The sequence below is a fragment of the Elgaria multicarinata genome, chromosome 19 (genome assembly GCF_023053635.1).
Source record: "Elgaria multicarinata webbii isolate HBS135686 ecotype San Diego chromosome 19, rElgMul1.1.pri, whole genome shotgun sequence".
Taxonomy (NCBI): Eukaryota; Metazoa; Chordata; class Lepidosauria; order Squamata; family Anguidae; genus Elgaria; species Elgaria multicarinata.
The window spans coordinates 17,903,377-17,918,035 of record NC_086189.1 but is presented as its reverse complement, the minus strand read 5'-3'; the positions used below and the strand labels follow the sequence as shown (position 1 = coordinate 17,918,035).

The following is a 14,659-nucleotide window of genomic DNA, read 5'->3' as shown; positions in this document are numbered from 1 at the left end:
AGAGAGAGTCTTGTTATGGGGCTGTATAGAAATATAAGAAAAGAAATGAAATGGCAGGAAGCAATTCATTACTAGCACCACCAGAACTTCGTAAGGGAGGTGTTTTCTTTCTTTTTTAAAAAAATGTCAGAATTAAAACAAGCCCCTCAATGTTTTTAGGTACATTTGGAATTTTGAGAGACAGTCACGGGCGCTCTCACAAAATGGCTGTCGTGAGGGTTGTGTGCATTTGGCTGTTCATAGAATGGCTGCCATGTCGGGAAATACTCATTTCCCAGGAACCAAACTGGTGAGACTAAAAGAAAACGTGCTCAAGAACCGAAGTCCAGGGCAGAGGTGGGCTCTGAGATCCCAAATGCGAGGGCCGCGTCCCTCAAGAGCTTCTCCGGAATAGAATGCGGGCCCCGGGTCGAAAGAGGGTCCACCACCACCCCGTTCTACGAGCCCCGGACGGGAACAGCGCTATAAAACTACGCTCTCTGAAGAAAGAGAAGGACGGACGGGGGAAGCGAAAGGCACGCAGACTTTTCGCGGCTCAAACAGCCTCATCACGTCCCCGCCACGCCGCGCATCTCTATCGTTCACTTACGCTTGCATAGTTGTTGTAGCTGTTTGGAAAGTGAAGAGGTTCTCTTTGGGAAACCAGGTCCTGATGGGGACATCGTCTGGAAGGAGGACACAACCAGAGCCATGAGCATCCAAGGGAAACGTGATCGGAGTTTATAAAACGATGTGGAGAAAGCAGAGTCAAAGATGCCAATTAGTTTCCGGGCAAAGGACAAAGTGTTGGTCATTACCTTTGAAGCCCTACATGGTTTGGGTCCAAGTTACCTGCGGGATCGCCTTCTCCCGTACAATCCGCCCCGCGCACTCAGGTCCTCTGGGAAGAATTTACTCCAGTCAGCAAAACCTACGCTGACAACCGTTAACCAGAGGACCTTCCCTTCTGCTGCTCCCAGACTGTGGAATGGTCTGCTGGAGGAGACTCGTCAACTTAACAGTCTACTAGCATTCAAGAAAGCTTTGAAGACTGATCTCTTCCAGCAGGCCTACCCAGTGGAATTTTAAGATTTATTTATTTATTATTGCATTTCTATACTGCCCAATAGCCGAAGCTCTCTGGGCAGTTTACAAAATTAAGACAATTCAAGTATAAAACAACAGTATAAAACCATAATATGAAATACAATATAAACGCAGCAATGCAAAAATACAAATTTAAAATACAAATTTAGAACAGCAAGTTCAAATTAATTTATAGACTGTTAAAATACTGGGAGAATAAAAAGGTCTTCACCTGGCATCTAAAAGAATATAATGTACAGGTGCCAAGCGAACCTCCTTAGGGAGCTCATTCCACAGCCGGGGTGCCACAGCAGAGAAGGCCCTGCTCCTGGTAGCCACCTGCCTCACTTCCCTTGGCAGGGGCTGCCTTTTAATCATGTATTAGTTTTATATGTTTTCAATCAGTCATATGTATTTTATGGTGTTTTGTATTTGTGTTGTACCCCGCCTCAATCCAGAGGGAGAGGCGGGTAAGAAATAAACATAATAGTAGCAGTAGTATGAAAGTAAGCAACATTCTGATAAAACCGAATAGCGGGAGATTCAGGAAGACTTAAAAATTTAACGTGGGGTTGCTCATCATGGCCCTCCCCTAACCACACACCCCAAAGGCATCCAGAATCACAGGCAGCTGCGTTGATCTGGATCAACAAACTAGCTCTAGCGAAACGCGGCAGCTCCACCACTCCACACCCACCTGACACCCGGTCAATGCTATACATTCTCTCCAGCTTTTTCCGGCGCCAGCCCGTCTCACCAGCCTGATGGTGGTGGTGATGGTGGTGGTGGTGGTGGTGGTGTTCCAGGTCAAAGGCATGCTGGGTAGGAGAGCCCATGTGGGTACAGCCGGGGCACTCCTTGGAGACCTGGCGGCTGGCCGCCCAACCGCTTTTACAGCGCTTGCCGATGTTATCAGAGCTGCCAGAATTTTGCAGGGGCTGACCCTGAGAGCAATCTTCCTCCTCCTCTTCCTCCTCCTCCTCGGCTCCTTTGATGACCACCAGCTCCATGCTCTCGCTCTGGTGCTGGGAGAACATGGGCCTCTCGCCGGAGATGGTGTAGACACGGGGCTTGGGGCCGTCGCCCGCCAGCTTCTCGCCACGCTCTTCCGAGAAGCTCCTCTCAAACTTGCCGTCAGAAATGAGCGACAGCCGCCGCTTGTTCTGGGCCGCCTGGTGCATCTCCGGGGAGTCCTCTTGCCCGACGTAAGATTCCGCCAGCAAGTGATCTGGAAGAAGGGCAATTGGCACATAACAACGTAAGCAGAAGTGCCCAGCAATTGGCACTTAACAATGTAAACAGATGTGCCTAGCAAGTGTACAGAGACCTGTAATAGACTAGCGAGGGATGAATCTGTCAATTTCAGTCTTTCTCTGTCTCTCATTTCTCCAGTCTTAGGTTTGATTTGTCCTGAACTTTGGAGATTTTTTTTTTAAGTTGGCTTGAAAGTTCATAAGCATCTTGGCTGCACGTTTCTCCTAATAGGGGCATTTCCGCCTAATATTTTTCTTTTTGCAAGCCATTTTCCTAATATAATACCCTTTTAAATATTATTTTCTCTCAAATAAATGCACTTTTATACCTGGTTTCTTTTTTATTTGAGGAATCTATTGCAAAATTTGGAGACATTCTGCTTCACATATTGGAATTACAACACAAAATTCGTTAAGCTCACATAAACTGCGAGCTGAATGAATTTCTCCCAAATTTCTTGCTCATAAAGGCAAAGGTAAGTAATATACTACATATTAAAGTGGTATTTTAATGCTGCTGTTTTAATTAATTGTTTTGCAATTTACGTATAGAACATAGCCATCTTGAGAAGGTTTCCTAACTTTAAAAGCAGCATAAAAATATTTTAAACTAATGAATACGGAAATCACTGGATCCCACGCTACTGCAAATACATTCAGCCATTCCTCTTTCTCCTGAGAGTTCGCCAAACATTAACCATGCAAGTCGAAACATACTTATTATTTCTACTACTACAACTATTGTTACGCATTTGGGGAATTTCCTTTCAAATCAGTGGCTGATAAATATCTCAACAAATGCGCCCATGAGGACTAGAACGTTCAAAACTCAAAAGCAAAGCCGAGGATCTCAGACAGAGGAATTTTTAGGCTGACCGCATTCTGCCTTTCCCACGCTCCCGAACGATTACAGCAAAGACCAGCCGTTTCCATTACGCAAATTAAGCACGTGTTTAATTAAGCTGGTTTTTATTCTACCTATTCAGCTTCTCCTAGCTGAAGTTTACAGCAGAGCTGCAGATGTGCTAGCATTCGTTTGAAACAAAACCACACACACACACAATCCCAGCATGGGTCTTAGAGAATTTGTTGTACCTGAACCATTCTTCTCCTCCGGATGGTTTTGGGAGAGGTAATCCCCAAAGGCCCTTGCCGCTCTTCACGTAGCCAAGATGTACGAAAGCACAGGATGGCAGAGAGAGGGAGAGAGAAGGGGGAAGGAGTGGAAAAGTTAGTTTATTCCAATAAAATGGCTCAGCAATGCAACAAGTGAGAAGGATCTTGGAATGGCTGTAGATCACAAGCCGAATATGAGCCAACAGTGTGATGCAGTGGCAAAAAAAGCAAATGCTATTTTGGACTGCATTAATAAAAGTATAGCTTCTAAATCGTGTGAGGTACTGGTTCCCATCTGTTTGGTACTGGTTAGGCCTCATCTTGAGTATTGTGTCCACTTTTGGGTACCACACTTCAAGAAGGATGCAGACAAGGTGGAGGGGGTTCAGAGGAGGGCAATGAAGGTGATCAGGGGTCTGGAAACAAAGCCCTATGAGGAGAGGCTGAAGGAAATGGGCATGTTTAGCTTGGAGAAGAGAAGGCTGAGGGGAGACATGGTAGCACTTTTCAAGGCCTTGAAAGGCTGTCACTCTAGGATCTCTTCTCGATCCTCCCAGAGTGCAGGACACAGAATAATGGGCTCAAGTTACAAGAAGCCAGATTCCAGCTGGACAGCAGGAAAAACGTCCTGACTGTTAGAGCAGTACGACAATGGGACCAGTTACCTATGGAGGTGGTGGGCTCTCCCACCCTAGAGGCCTTCAAGAGGCAGCAGGACAGCCATCTGTCAGGGATGCTTTAAGGTGGATTCCTGCGTTGAGCACGGGGTTGGACTTGATGGCCTTCTAGGCCCCTTCCAACCCTACTATTCTATGATTCTAGGATTCTATGCACTATGGGAGGGAAAGGGTTGACCCATTTAATGGTCTGCAACCAAAAGCTGGGACACAGGGAAGAGGATCAACAGCCGGCTGGCCACTGTGTGAACATCATGCAGGACTAGATGGACCATTGGTGTGATCCAGCAGGGCTCTTCCTATGGTCTTACACTGTAACTGGATCTATTAGGCTCTCTCTGTGTGTGTGAGAGAGAGATAGCATATTTTATTGGGGGGAGACTGGTAAAAAAGCACAAGGGAAAAGGTTAGACGTACACCCCATCACTCCCTATGGCTGCTTTTTTTTAAAAAAAAAACCACGACATGTCGAAAGATTTCACGATACATCTTCCAAGTAACCCTTAGAGCAGCCTTCCTCAACCTGGGGCGCTCCAGATGTGTTGGACTACAATTCCCAGAATGCCCCAGCCAGCTGGCTGGGGCATCCTGGGAGGTGCAGTCCAACACATCTGGAGCGCCCCAGGTTGAGGAAGGCTGCCTTAGAGCGAAAGTGAATGCCACATCACGGGTACTGACTCGGCCATGACGTCCGCAATATGCATTTAACACTGACCTACATCCATTCTAAGCATCACAGAGCAAATATAGATGACGTGCTTTCACCAACTAGAAGACTTACATCCACGCTAATTGCGATGAGGCACCTTATTTTGTGCTTGGCTTAATATTTTTGCAACGATTCACCATCCTGTCTCCCCTCCTTTGCTTAAAACGAACTAATCCCACGCTACACATAATGAAGAGCTGTCCATCTACTCGCCGACCTACCAAAAAGAAATCTAACTTCCCCACCAGCACCCGCACGAGACTGAAAAAGACCCGGCCTGTTCTTCAAACCCGCACAGATGTCCCCATGTCCTTCCAGGCAGGGCACTGCTATTGTGCTCGGTTGCTGTACATCTCGGCAAAGTTTCCAACGTGTGCCAAGAAAGACCATTGTTTTAAGACATAAACAAAACCCTCTGTGCTTCACCAAAAGGACAGACATCAAATCCAAAAAGGAAGAAGCAGATCAATACGGGAACAGAGCGGCACAGGGCTACCCAATTTTTTTTTTTAAATGCACCATTAAGGATTGCAACGCAGCATGGTTTTTCAAAATTTTGGACAGCAGCTTTAGTTGAAAGCTTAACACAGCATAATAGATTAATCAGAAGAACAAATAAAAAGGATTTTGTGGAAAGGTGGCTTCCCTTTATAAGTTTTGTTAAGACAGGTTTCGCATGCAACATCCAGCAAACCCTTGGGTCATGCTTCTGGAAGGAAATACGAGCTAGGGAGTCTGGAAATTGAAACAGGAGGACTCTTGGCAGCAATAGAAGGCGAAACTGATTTTGCGGTCATGTATCGGACCGCAAAGTCGGATGTATCTTCTTGCACTTCCGACAAAACACGTAGGACAAAACAGCACGGATGACGCAGCCTCGAGGGTTCGGAAGCGTTAAGCCGATTTAGGAACACAAATGAAATAAAAACAAGCCCCAAATTGCCGGGGACGGACATAGCCTAAGGCCGGAAGGGTTGGTGGAGAGAAATCGTGCAGAAATCAAGTTTTCTATTCCAGCTCTTTTATTCTGACAACCATTAATTTGGCGAGGAAGTCCACTCCGTGAAGCCGCTAGGTTCAGGCGAGAAGACGCGACGGGGTGGGGTGGGGGACGCCGGGAGTTCCGCGGTGCTGGATCCGTAGAGAACAGGCGACACACTGCGCCCGAGGGAAACGACAGGTAGTGGGGACAGAAGCCGAGGACAGAGACAGGGAAGCAAAGGAGCCCAGCAGTTTTCCAGCGACCGAATGATGTGATTTTAGAGCAGGAGACCGTGCGTGTGTTGGTATCCAACCAAGCAGGGACGAAATGCCGGAAGGCAAAGCAAAGCCGGCACTCAAAGACTTGACTCCATGGTCATGGCAGCCAAGGAAGGGGGAGTTTGGGGCATTGCGTTTCACCTTCTAAAGTCTGCAAGGTTTTACGCCGCGTGATGCTCCCAAAACCACGAGCACATTTTTAAAAAAGACTAGATTCAATGGCAGAGAAAAAAAGCATCGCCTGCCGGCCTTAATCTGGAAAGTAAAGCCGCGGGGAAAGGGCTCTTGGATGCCTTCTTCCCCCACCCCCACGTTGAACAACGCAGCTCCCATAAAGGGGCGAACCGACCCCCGCGCTGAAACGCACACAGCCCGGGGCGACATGCGGCACTCAAAAGCAGCGCGCCGAACCCATGGGAGTGCTTAAGACATAATAAAATCGAAATTGTAATAATAAATAAAAATGCTACGGGGGGGGGGGTGAGATCCACAAGCCTATGAAAAAAGGAAGAAGGAGTTTAGACCAATCTAGTTGTCAACCTATGCTGAAATATTGCACTGCCCTCTTTTCAGAAAGGTCAAAAGGGCATCGAGTCCACCCCCTACCCCCCCACACACTAAAAGGCCACTAAGCCAATTTTATCTACAGGGGGAAGGGGAGCTATTCCCCACAATCTAGCCCAAGGTCCCTGCCTGTGACCTTCGTTCCCCCAATTCCGTCACCCGCAAAGACCTCATTCTTCTTTCAACAGTTCCACAATTTCCCCCTTCATCCCCTTTCTGGACCTTTTCCCCAGAACCTTTTTTACATCACCACCTCCAAACCCTTCTTCAAAAGACCCTTTTTCTCAAGATACCTTTGGAGCTGCATCCTTTTACAGCTGGTTCCCTGGGGGGAGAGATATGATTTTCTTCTAAAACAGGGGTGCAGAACCATAGCCCCGTGGGCCAAATCCAACCTTGAAGGGGTCTCTATTGTGCACGTTTTTCTCCGTTCTTAAAAGGTTGAAACGACCTTCCCAAGTCTCAGTTACTTAGGGTGACCCTATGAAAAAGAGGACAGGGCTCCTGTATCTTTAACAGTTGCATAGAAAAGGGAATTCCAGCAGGTGTCATTTGTATGCACGCAGCACCTGGAGAATTTCCCTCTTCATCACAACAGTTAAAGCTGCAGGTGCCCTGCCCTCTTTTAAATCTGGTCACTCTAGTATAGCTCCTGCAGCTTTAACTGTTGTGATGAAGAGGGAAATTCTCCAGGTGCTGCGTGCATACAAATGACACCTGCTGAAATTCCCTTTTCTATGCAACTGTTAAAGATACAGGCGCCCTGTCCTCCTTTTCATAGGGTCACCCTGCTCTGTATTCACGTTACTGTTTTCCTATAGACATGCCTAGGGTGACCATATGAAAAGGAGGACAGGGCTCCTGTCTTAAGACCTTGGCCTTGTAGGCGTCCTCACTACACCACTCAGCACTTCTATCCCGTCCCCAAACCTGTTGCTTTAGAACCACTTCCCTGATAAAGAGCTCTGGAGATCTCTGAAACTCATGCATTTTGGAGGGAGAGTTCTTAAGAGTTGGCCTAATGAATATATTCCATAAATATGGATTTCGGTTTTTTTCTTGGGGCAAACCGGGCTGCCTTGGTCGGTTGCATTTTCTTGAACAGCCTCTTTGGCTTCCTTTTTCTACTCTTTCCCTATGGGAATTGACTCAGTCTCACCCCCCCAGAGGACAATCTTAACCCCACCAACACACAAAAAGGCTATTTGTACTAACAGATCAAACATTCAGAATACACAGGAGCCATGAAATCTTCTTCTAATGACTTACCAGCTACAATCGCATCATGATTAATGCCATAAGATACATAAAAATTATATATTTTAAAGCCCTTTTTATTATTGTCGAAGTGAGTCACCGCCATCCTAGAAAATGTCCAGCATGAGACCCAAGTGGATGTGGGTACAGCTGGCCACAGCCTCCCCTAGAACTAATTAGATATAAGTCGTTGAAGTGTCCTGACTCTTTATTTTATGTATTATTTATTTTATTTATTTAAAATATTTGTATCCTGCCCTATATCACTAGGATCTCAGGGCGGCGTACAGATAAAATTACACAATATTAAACAATAAATATACACAGCTAAAAACAAATTAAACCATTAATCAAGTTAAAAACCAGTATGCAGCAGGGTAAAAAAAAATCACTACATTCATTCTTACGGAACAACGTACGTTCGATTTCCCCAGCCTGGTGCCTTCTAGAAGTGTCGGATGACAATGCCCAGACTACAGCTAAGGATACTGGGAGTTGTCATCCAACCCATCTGGAGGGCACCAGCTTGGGGAAGGACGAGGCTCAAACAGCACGACTCCAAAGCTGCCTGGGAGTTGTGCTTTGCATCAACGTTTGAAGGCGTGGTGAGAGTCCACAGAGGGTCTCTGGCTAGCAACAAAGACTCCTAGATGACTCACCAGCACGTCCTCTTCCTATCACTCTTTTTCACACACACACACAGAGGCAACAAGCCCACGTCTACGTATCTTTACTTAGGAGAGGGCATGGGGACTTTTTTCGGTCAAGAGGTACATTCTCTCAGGCAGAATCTTTCAGGGGCAAAAGCCAATAGTTGACTAGTCACTCACTTTTCTCTTTCTGATCCCCCTTCACTTTCTCTCGCCCCCTCTCTTATTCTAACATCCTTTTCTATATCTCCGACACCTTTTCTCTCTCTCTGACATCCCTTTCTCTCTCCTTTCTCTCTCTCTCTCTCTCTGACATCCCCTTCTCTTTCTCTCTCATTCTGACACCCCTTTCTCTCTCTCTCTCTCTCCCTCTCTCTCTGACACCCTCTTCTTTCTCTCTGAGTCAAGGCTTCGCCCCGGCACCCATCTGCCGTGTCCTGGATGGGGAGACAGACAGCCCAGCTGATTGTGAGCCGCCACAAAGCTGAACGCTCCAACCTGGTGTCGCAATCCAGTTGTTTACCAGGAACCAGGTCAAGGCGAAACTTAATGAGCCATCTTGGGAAGCGCTTGGTCGGGTGAGCGGGGACTGAAATGAAAAGCTCTGGGGAACGTGGGAGACGTCGAGCTCCAATTCCGAGTATCGCCAAGGCAGGCGTAAGAACATCAGAAGAGCCCTGAGGCTGGATCAGACCCAGGGTCTGTCTAGAATCCAGCACTCTGTTCACACAGGAGCTGACCAGCCATTGGCCAGGGACCAACAAAGCAGGCCATGGTGCAACAGCACCCTCCCACCCATGTTCCCCAGCAGCTGGCAGAGGGGTGCTTTTAGCTCCACAGCAACCTGTGGCAGGTGGGGGAAGCAGGGGAGGGGAGTGTCCGAGGAGGGTTCCACTGTTGGGCCAGGCCAGGGCATCCGTCCTGCCGCAATCTCTTAGCCAGGCGTCACCCTGCTCAATCATGCACCACAGTAGTTCACGTTGCTGTAACCACCCAGTGCCGCTTAAGGGTTCTGTTCTCTAGGCCCAGCTGCCAGCATGTCCCTGGATCCGAGGGGCACTTTGCAAAAGCCAGCCTCTCTCTCTCAAATCCTCGGTCCCTGCAAAACGGGAAACCGCAGCCTCGTGACCTTGCGAGAATGACCTGGAAAAGAACCGCGAAGCACGTCGGCCTCCCAAGACCTGGCGCCCTCCAGAAATCTCAGACTACATCTCCCATGACACGGATGCTAGGAGTCGGAGTCCAAAGCATCCAGAAGGTGCAGTTTAAGGAAGGGTACTTCAGATAGTGCTGTGGGGAGACGACCTTGACATGGTTAGTCAAGAGGCAACAATGTCTTATTCCCAGATCCGGAGATCGCCTGTGCCAGAGAGGCTTCTGGGAAACAGGAAGCTGGGCTTGGGGCAAATTTGCTGCCACCAGAGGCATTTGGGCCAGAGGTATAAAAGTTTAGGAGCTCAACACTCTTATTGCTAATAATTAAACCTTAGGCTGGTGGGGGGGGGGGGAACTGCACAAAAAAATGGAAAACCGCCCAACGATTGGCAGTTAGAGAAAAGGGGGTTGGGGAAGGGGTGTGGCTATTGGAAGGAGGCGTGGCCATCTGGCGAGCCACGGAAGGGTTCAGTAGGATGGGAATATAGGCAATGCTTACATTCTTCTTAAACCTACACTTATTCTGCTGCTTCCACGTCCTCCCATGCAGCATTTATAACGGAGTTAGGCAACAAAATTGCATCCCATGGCAAACGCAGGACATTTAGGGAGCCATCCCATGCACGTTTCGTCAAACGTCTGTTTGGTGGAGCGGGCAGACAGAAAAAATATATAAATGTCTCCATCCCATGCAAAAACTGGAGAAAAACAGTCATCCAGGAGGAGGAGGAGGAGGAGGAGGAGAAGAAGAAGAAGAAGAAACATATGTATTCTGGGTCTTCACATCTTTAGCTAGGAAGCGAACTGCGGTGTCCACAGGTAGTATCCAATGTTAGTCCTACACAGAGTAGACCCACTGAAACGAGTGAGTCTTCAGTTAGTCATAAGTACCTGAAGTCCCATTCATTTCAATGAGTCTCCTCTGCATAGGACTGATGCTGGATACTATACCCCAAGCCCGGTGTGCAGGTTTCTCTGAGCCTTCTACTTTGCCACTGTCCGGAACCTAGCCTAGATGGGATTTTGGTCTGACGCAGCACAGCGTTTGCAATTTTTCTTATGTCCTGCTTTATTGGCCCTTTAAAGGGTTCAGGACTATACACACACACACACACACACACACCAACAACAACAACAACTTCTCCCAATGCTTTCAGCCAATTGCGGCCTATTTGCCAGCAAGGAAGCTCCACAGAGACCCGTAGATGAGGTCCGGAAAACCAGCAAATGCCAACAGGCTATTCCTTGCCCTTGCCTCGGTGCAAACCATCTGGGCTCGGAGCAACTGCACGCTCACATCCCACCCGGTTCGGCACCAGCCACATGGCAGGATGGGAGCCAAACTGCTTCCAGGGCCGAGGCCGCGGTTCAGAGCCGGCGTTGTGGGTCGGCACAGCCGGGCAGCTGCCGAGGGGCTACATCTCAGTGCACAAGAGTCCCCTGGAGCTGCAGTTTCTCCTTCTCCTTTGCAACCTGCTCGTTCGCCTGCCTCTTTGGCCCAGACGACGGCGGCGGTGAGGAGGAGGAGCAGGAGACGCCGCGGCCTGCTGGCTCCCTGGCTTTCCGTCTGTAAAACCAGCAAGCGGGAGCCATGAGGAGGAAGAGGAGACGCAAGAGCAGCTGGAGACCATGGTGGTGAGAAGGTGGACTCCATGAGGGTGTCTTGGCAAAGAGCCCTCCAAAACCTGGAACCAGCCCTGCTACGGTTCACTGCGTACGCTCTGCGCTTAAAGAAAAACCCAACCTTAAAATCACACCATGCACGGAATCTCACGTAGGGTGCAGTGTTTTCAGAAAATCTAGAACCTCGGTTTCCCTGACAAACGAACCGTCTAGCCCTCATTATTCTAAAGATACGTTTGCAAAGGTAGATCTACACGTCCTTCGCTAATTTGAGACGACCGTTGTGGAGGGAGGCAAAGAGGTCAAAAGCACCCTTCTGGGATTTCGGCAAGCACCACCCACACTTTTGCAGGCCTGTCATCAGAACAATGAGGACTAGGAACTTTGGGGGTAATGGGATCCAAGAACGCTACACTCTGTACTTGCTCAGAGCATGGCACTGCACCAAAGAAACAAACGGGTCCTGCTCTTCTTGCGAACGTTGCAGAGAAGGGGTTACTTCCGTTAGTGGCCAACACCGCACATCACAGCTTAACGTAGAAAAGAAATCCAAGAATCACGAAGAAAGGCAGAAATTCAAAGGCGCTCTCGTTTGGCGCTCTGTTGGAACATGGTTCCTAGAAGATCTGGCCCGTTCTTCCAGAACAGGTGATCTATTGCTCTTGGAAACCCATTTCACGAACTCTCCTCACGCTTAAAAGAAAGTCTCCCGTCCCATGCAAGATCAGCTTCTCGTCTTTCACCTCCCTCTTAAAATGCAGCAATGAGAACTAAAATAAGAAAAAAGTACAACCTCAAGTGTTGGATAATGCAAAGCATTGACTATAGTAATATGACCAGTGCCTGCGTTTGATCTTTTTTAATATGGGTATTTGTATTATTTAATACCGCTGTGTTAAATACGGTGCACTCTCCCAACACCTGAATTTGCTCTCTGGGCTGCTGTTTTTCCTCTCTCTCCATTTCATTTTAAAACGCACCAAATCAACTGCCCTGACTGAGGAATTCTGGGAGCTACAGGATTTTGTGTGTGTCTAAACACAGACAGGATTGGATCTTAAATTTATCTTACATACCCTTTTTTGTTTTGTTTTTATGGCTTTAGCCCTCCAACAGGGTTCCAGTTCCATTTTATGAAGGGGGCGGCGGTGGCCGTGTTAGCCTGTTGCAGCAAAACCAACGAAGAGTCTTGCATCATCCAAAAGGCCAACACTGGCCCAAGCGTTCGGGGATGCCATGCATTTCATCGGACGGTGCGCAAAAGCTTATACCAGAATAAATGTGTTGGTTTTCAAGGCGCCGCAGGGCTCTTCATTGTCTTCCCATTTCGTGTCGCCTCTCAGCTTCCTCGTCCTTCTGTACCCCTTTGTTTGGAGCTAAAGATTGGAGGGATCCGGGGGGCGGGCGGGCAAGAAAAGAGCAGAACGTGGCGGGGAGTGGTAGGGCTTCTCCACCCAACTCACAACCCCAGCACGATCTCCTCACAGGTGGAGCGTTCAACCCCAGCTGAGCCCGTTCTGAGGCTTAGGAGGTGACTAGATGTCACAACAGTTGCGCAGGCAGCCCGCCCCCCCCCCCCCGGCCCAGCCGCAGCTCCGTGCTGCATTCACGGCGCTGGAAGTTCACCGGAGCAGCCGTGAGCTCCCTGGGGCTTGGCCAGAAAACAGTCCACGGCCACCGGGCAGCCTGCCAAACACTTCACACTTCACGTCAGCTGCTATTTCCACCCGGTGCAGGGCGACAGCCGGACTAAAAATACAGGGTAGCACTTACAGCTCGCTGGCATGACGGGAGAGTAAAAGGGGGCCGCGGCGACAGCATCTCCCCCTGCACTCAATAACACACACGCTGTAAGACGCAATGCCCTGGAGACGGGCTCCACACCGCCAGAAGGAACAGAGAGCAAACTTGGTACACAGCAGGCACTCGCTTGCCTTCATCTCTGACCCCATAAATTGGTGCAGGGGCGAAGAGGGAACAGCTTCGCCTAAAATAAGGCCCAAGAGCCCCGTCCCATAATGCTCAGGTGCACATGCCTACCCAATCCAAAGCAAATCCTTCCAGCGTCGACGTTCGGGTGTACTTTGCTCTAGCAGATGGGAAGTACATTCTGGGGTTCCTTTTTTTGATGTGGGGGACCCACACACACACACACACGGCCAGACAGGTGTCTTATCCAGGAGTTGCTGCTTGAATCACAAGCTTTTCTTGCACACTCGTTCGACCCCCCCCCCCCCGCACAATCGCAGCCTTCCCTTTACCTTTGATTGCACAGACACGCACCTGCCGCGTCTGTCCAGCGCCTCCCTTTCCGTATCTGCCCACAGCTTTGCACGATCCGGACTCTCGCGCACACCGCACACCGCCCCCCCCCTTACTTTGCACACTCGCCCCCTCCACCCCACCAACCCATCCCACGACGCGTGGGGCGGCGACTCCCACGCCCTTCTCCTGTGCGCCCTCGCTCGCTTTTACGCACCACCTTTTACGCACGCCGGCGCGCCCCCCTGCCTTCCCCTCGCGCTCCTTTGCGCGCGCGCCTGCCCCCTCTAGCACCCCCCCGCCTCCTTCGGCCCCCAGGTCTCGCCCCCTCTCGGGGGGGGGGTGATTCACCTGACTTTGGCCGCCACCGACGCCACGGCCTCGTTGCGGAGAGAGCGGCGCTTGGAGACGGCCGTGCCCATGGTCTCCAGCGAGCCTCCTCATCGCCGCCGCCAGCGCCGCGCCGCGCCGCCGCCCATGCCGGAGCCCCCCTCCAGGGCCGGGCTGCTGCGCTGGTTGCCGAGAGCTGCTGCTGCTGCTGCTGCTGCCTCCGCGGCCCGAGCTCAGCCGTCGTCGCCCTCCGCCTCCTCCCGCTGCCGGGCGGGCCGCGCGAGTGGCGCTGGAGGAGGAGGAGGAGGAGCCGCCCGATCCGGCCGCCCCTCGGCGCGCATCGCGGCTGCCCATTGACTGCGGCTCCGGAGCCGCAGGAGAGAGCCGATGGGGCGGAGCGCAGGAAGGCCGGGTGGCGGCATGCCTATATTTGGGCAGCCCGGGCAGCCCCTCCCTTTCGCCCTCCCCTCCTGGAGAGGATGAGAAGGGGGGGGGCAGCTAGAATTGAGAGCGCTCCCCCGGCCATGCCCAAGTTAGCGGTGCCAAGCGGGCTGAGTGCCTCTGAGGAAGCGCAGAGTGCAAGGTCGTCGTCTTCTATCCATCCAGCCGGAGGAAACATTCTACGTTGAAGACGTTTACTTCTTGGAAGGAGAGCAATGACAAATCTTGATAAAATAGTTAAGAGCAGAGACACCACACTGACAACAAAGGTCCGCATAGTTAAAGCAATGGTATTCC

The 14,659-nt window shown here is 50.1% G+C and overlaps 1 protein-coding gene across 1 annotated transcript in view; it reads right to left on the bottom strand.

Annotated features, from left to right (window-relative positions):
* Positions 1-14,075, bottom strand: part of NSMF (NMDA receptor synaptonuclear signaling and neuronal migration factor) — a 30,702-nt gene extending 16,627 nt beyond the window's left edge. The window contains exons 1-4 of the mRNA XM_063144722.1: positions 13,943-14,075; positions 3,414-3,475; positions 1,763-2,293; positions 590-665 (exon numbers count right to left, since the gene is read on the bottom strand). Coding sequence (XP_063000792.1) covers positions 590-665; positions 1,763-2,293; positions 3,414-3,475; positions 13,943-14,013 — 740 coding nt within the window. The 5' untranslated portion in view covers positions 14,014-14,075. The remainder of the gene's footprint in view (positions 1-589; positions 666-1,762; positions 2,294-3,413; positions 3,476-13,942) is intronic.
* Positions 14,076-14,659: the final 584 nt, after the last annotated feature.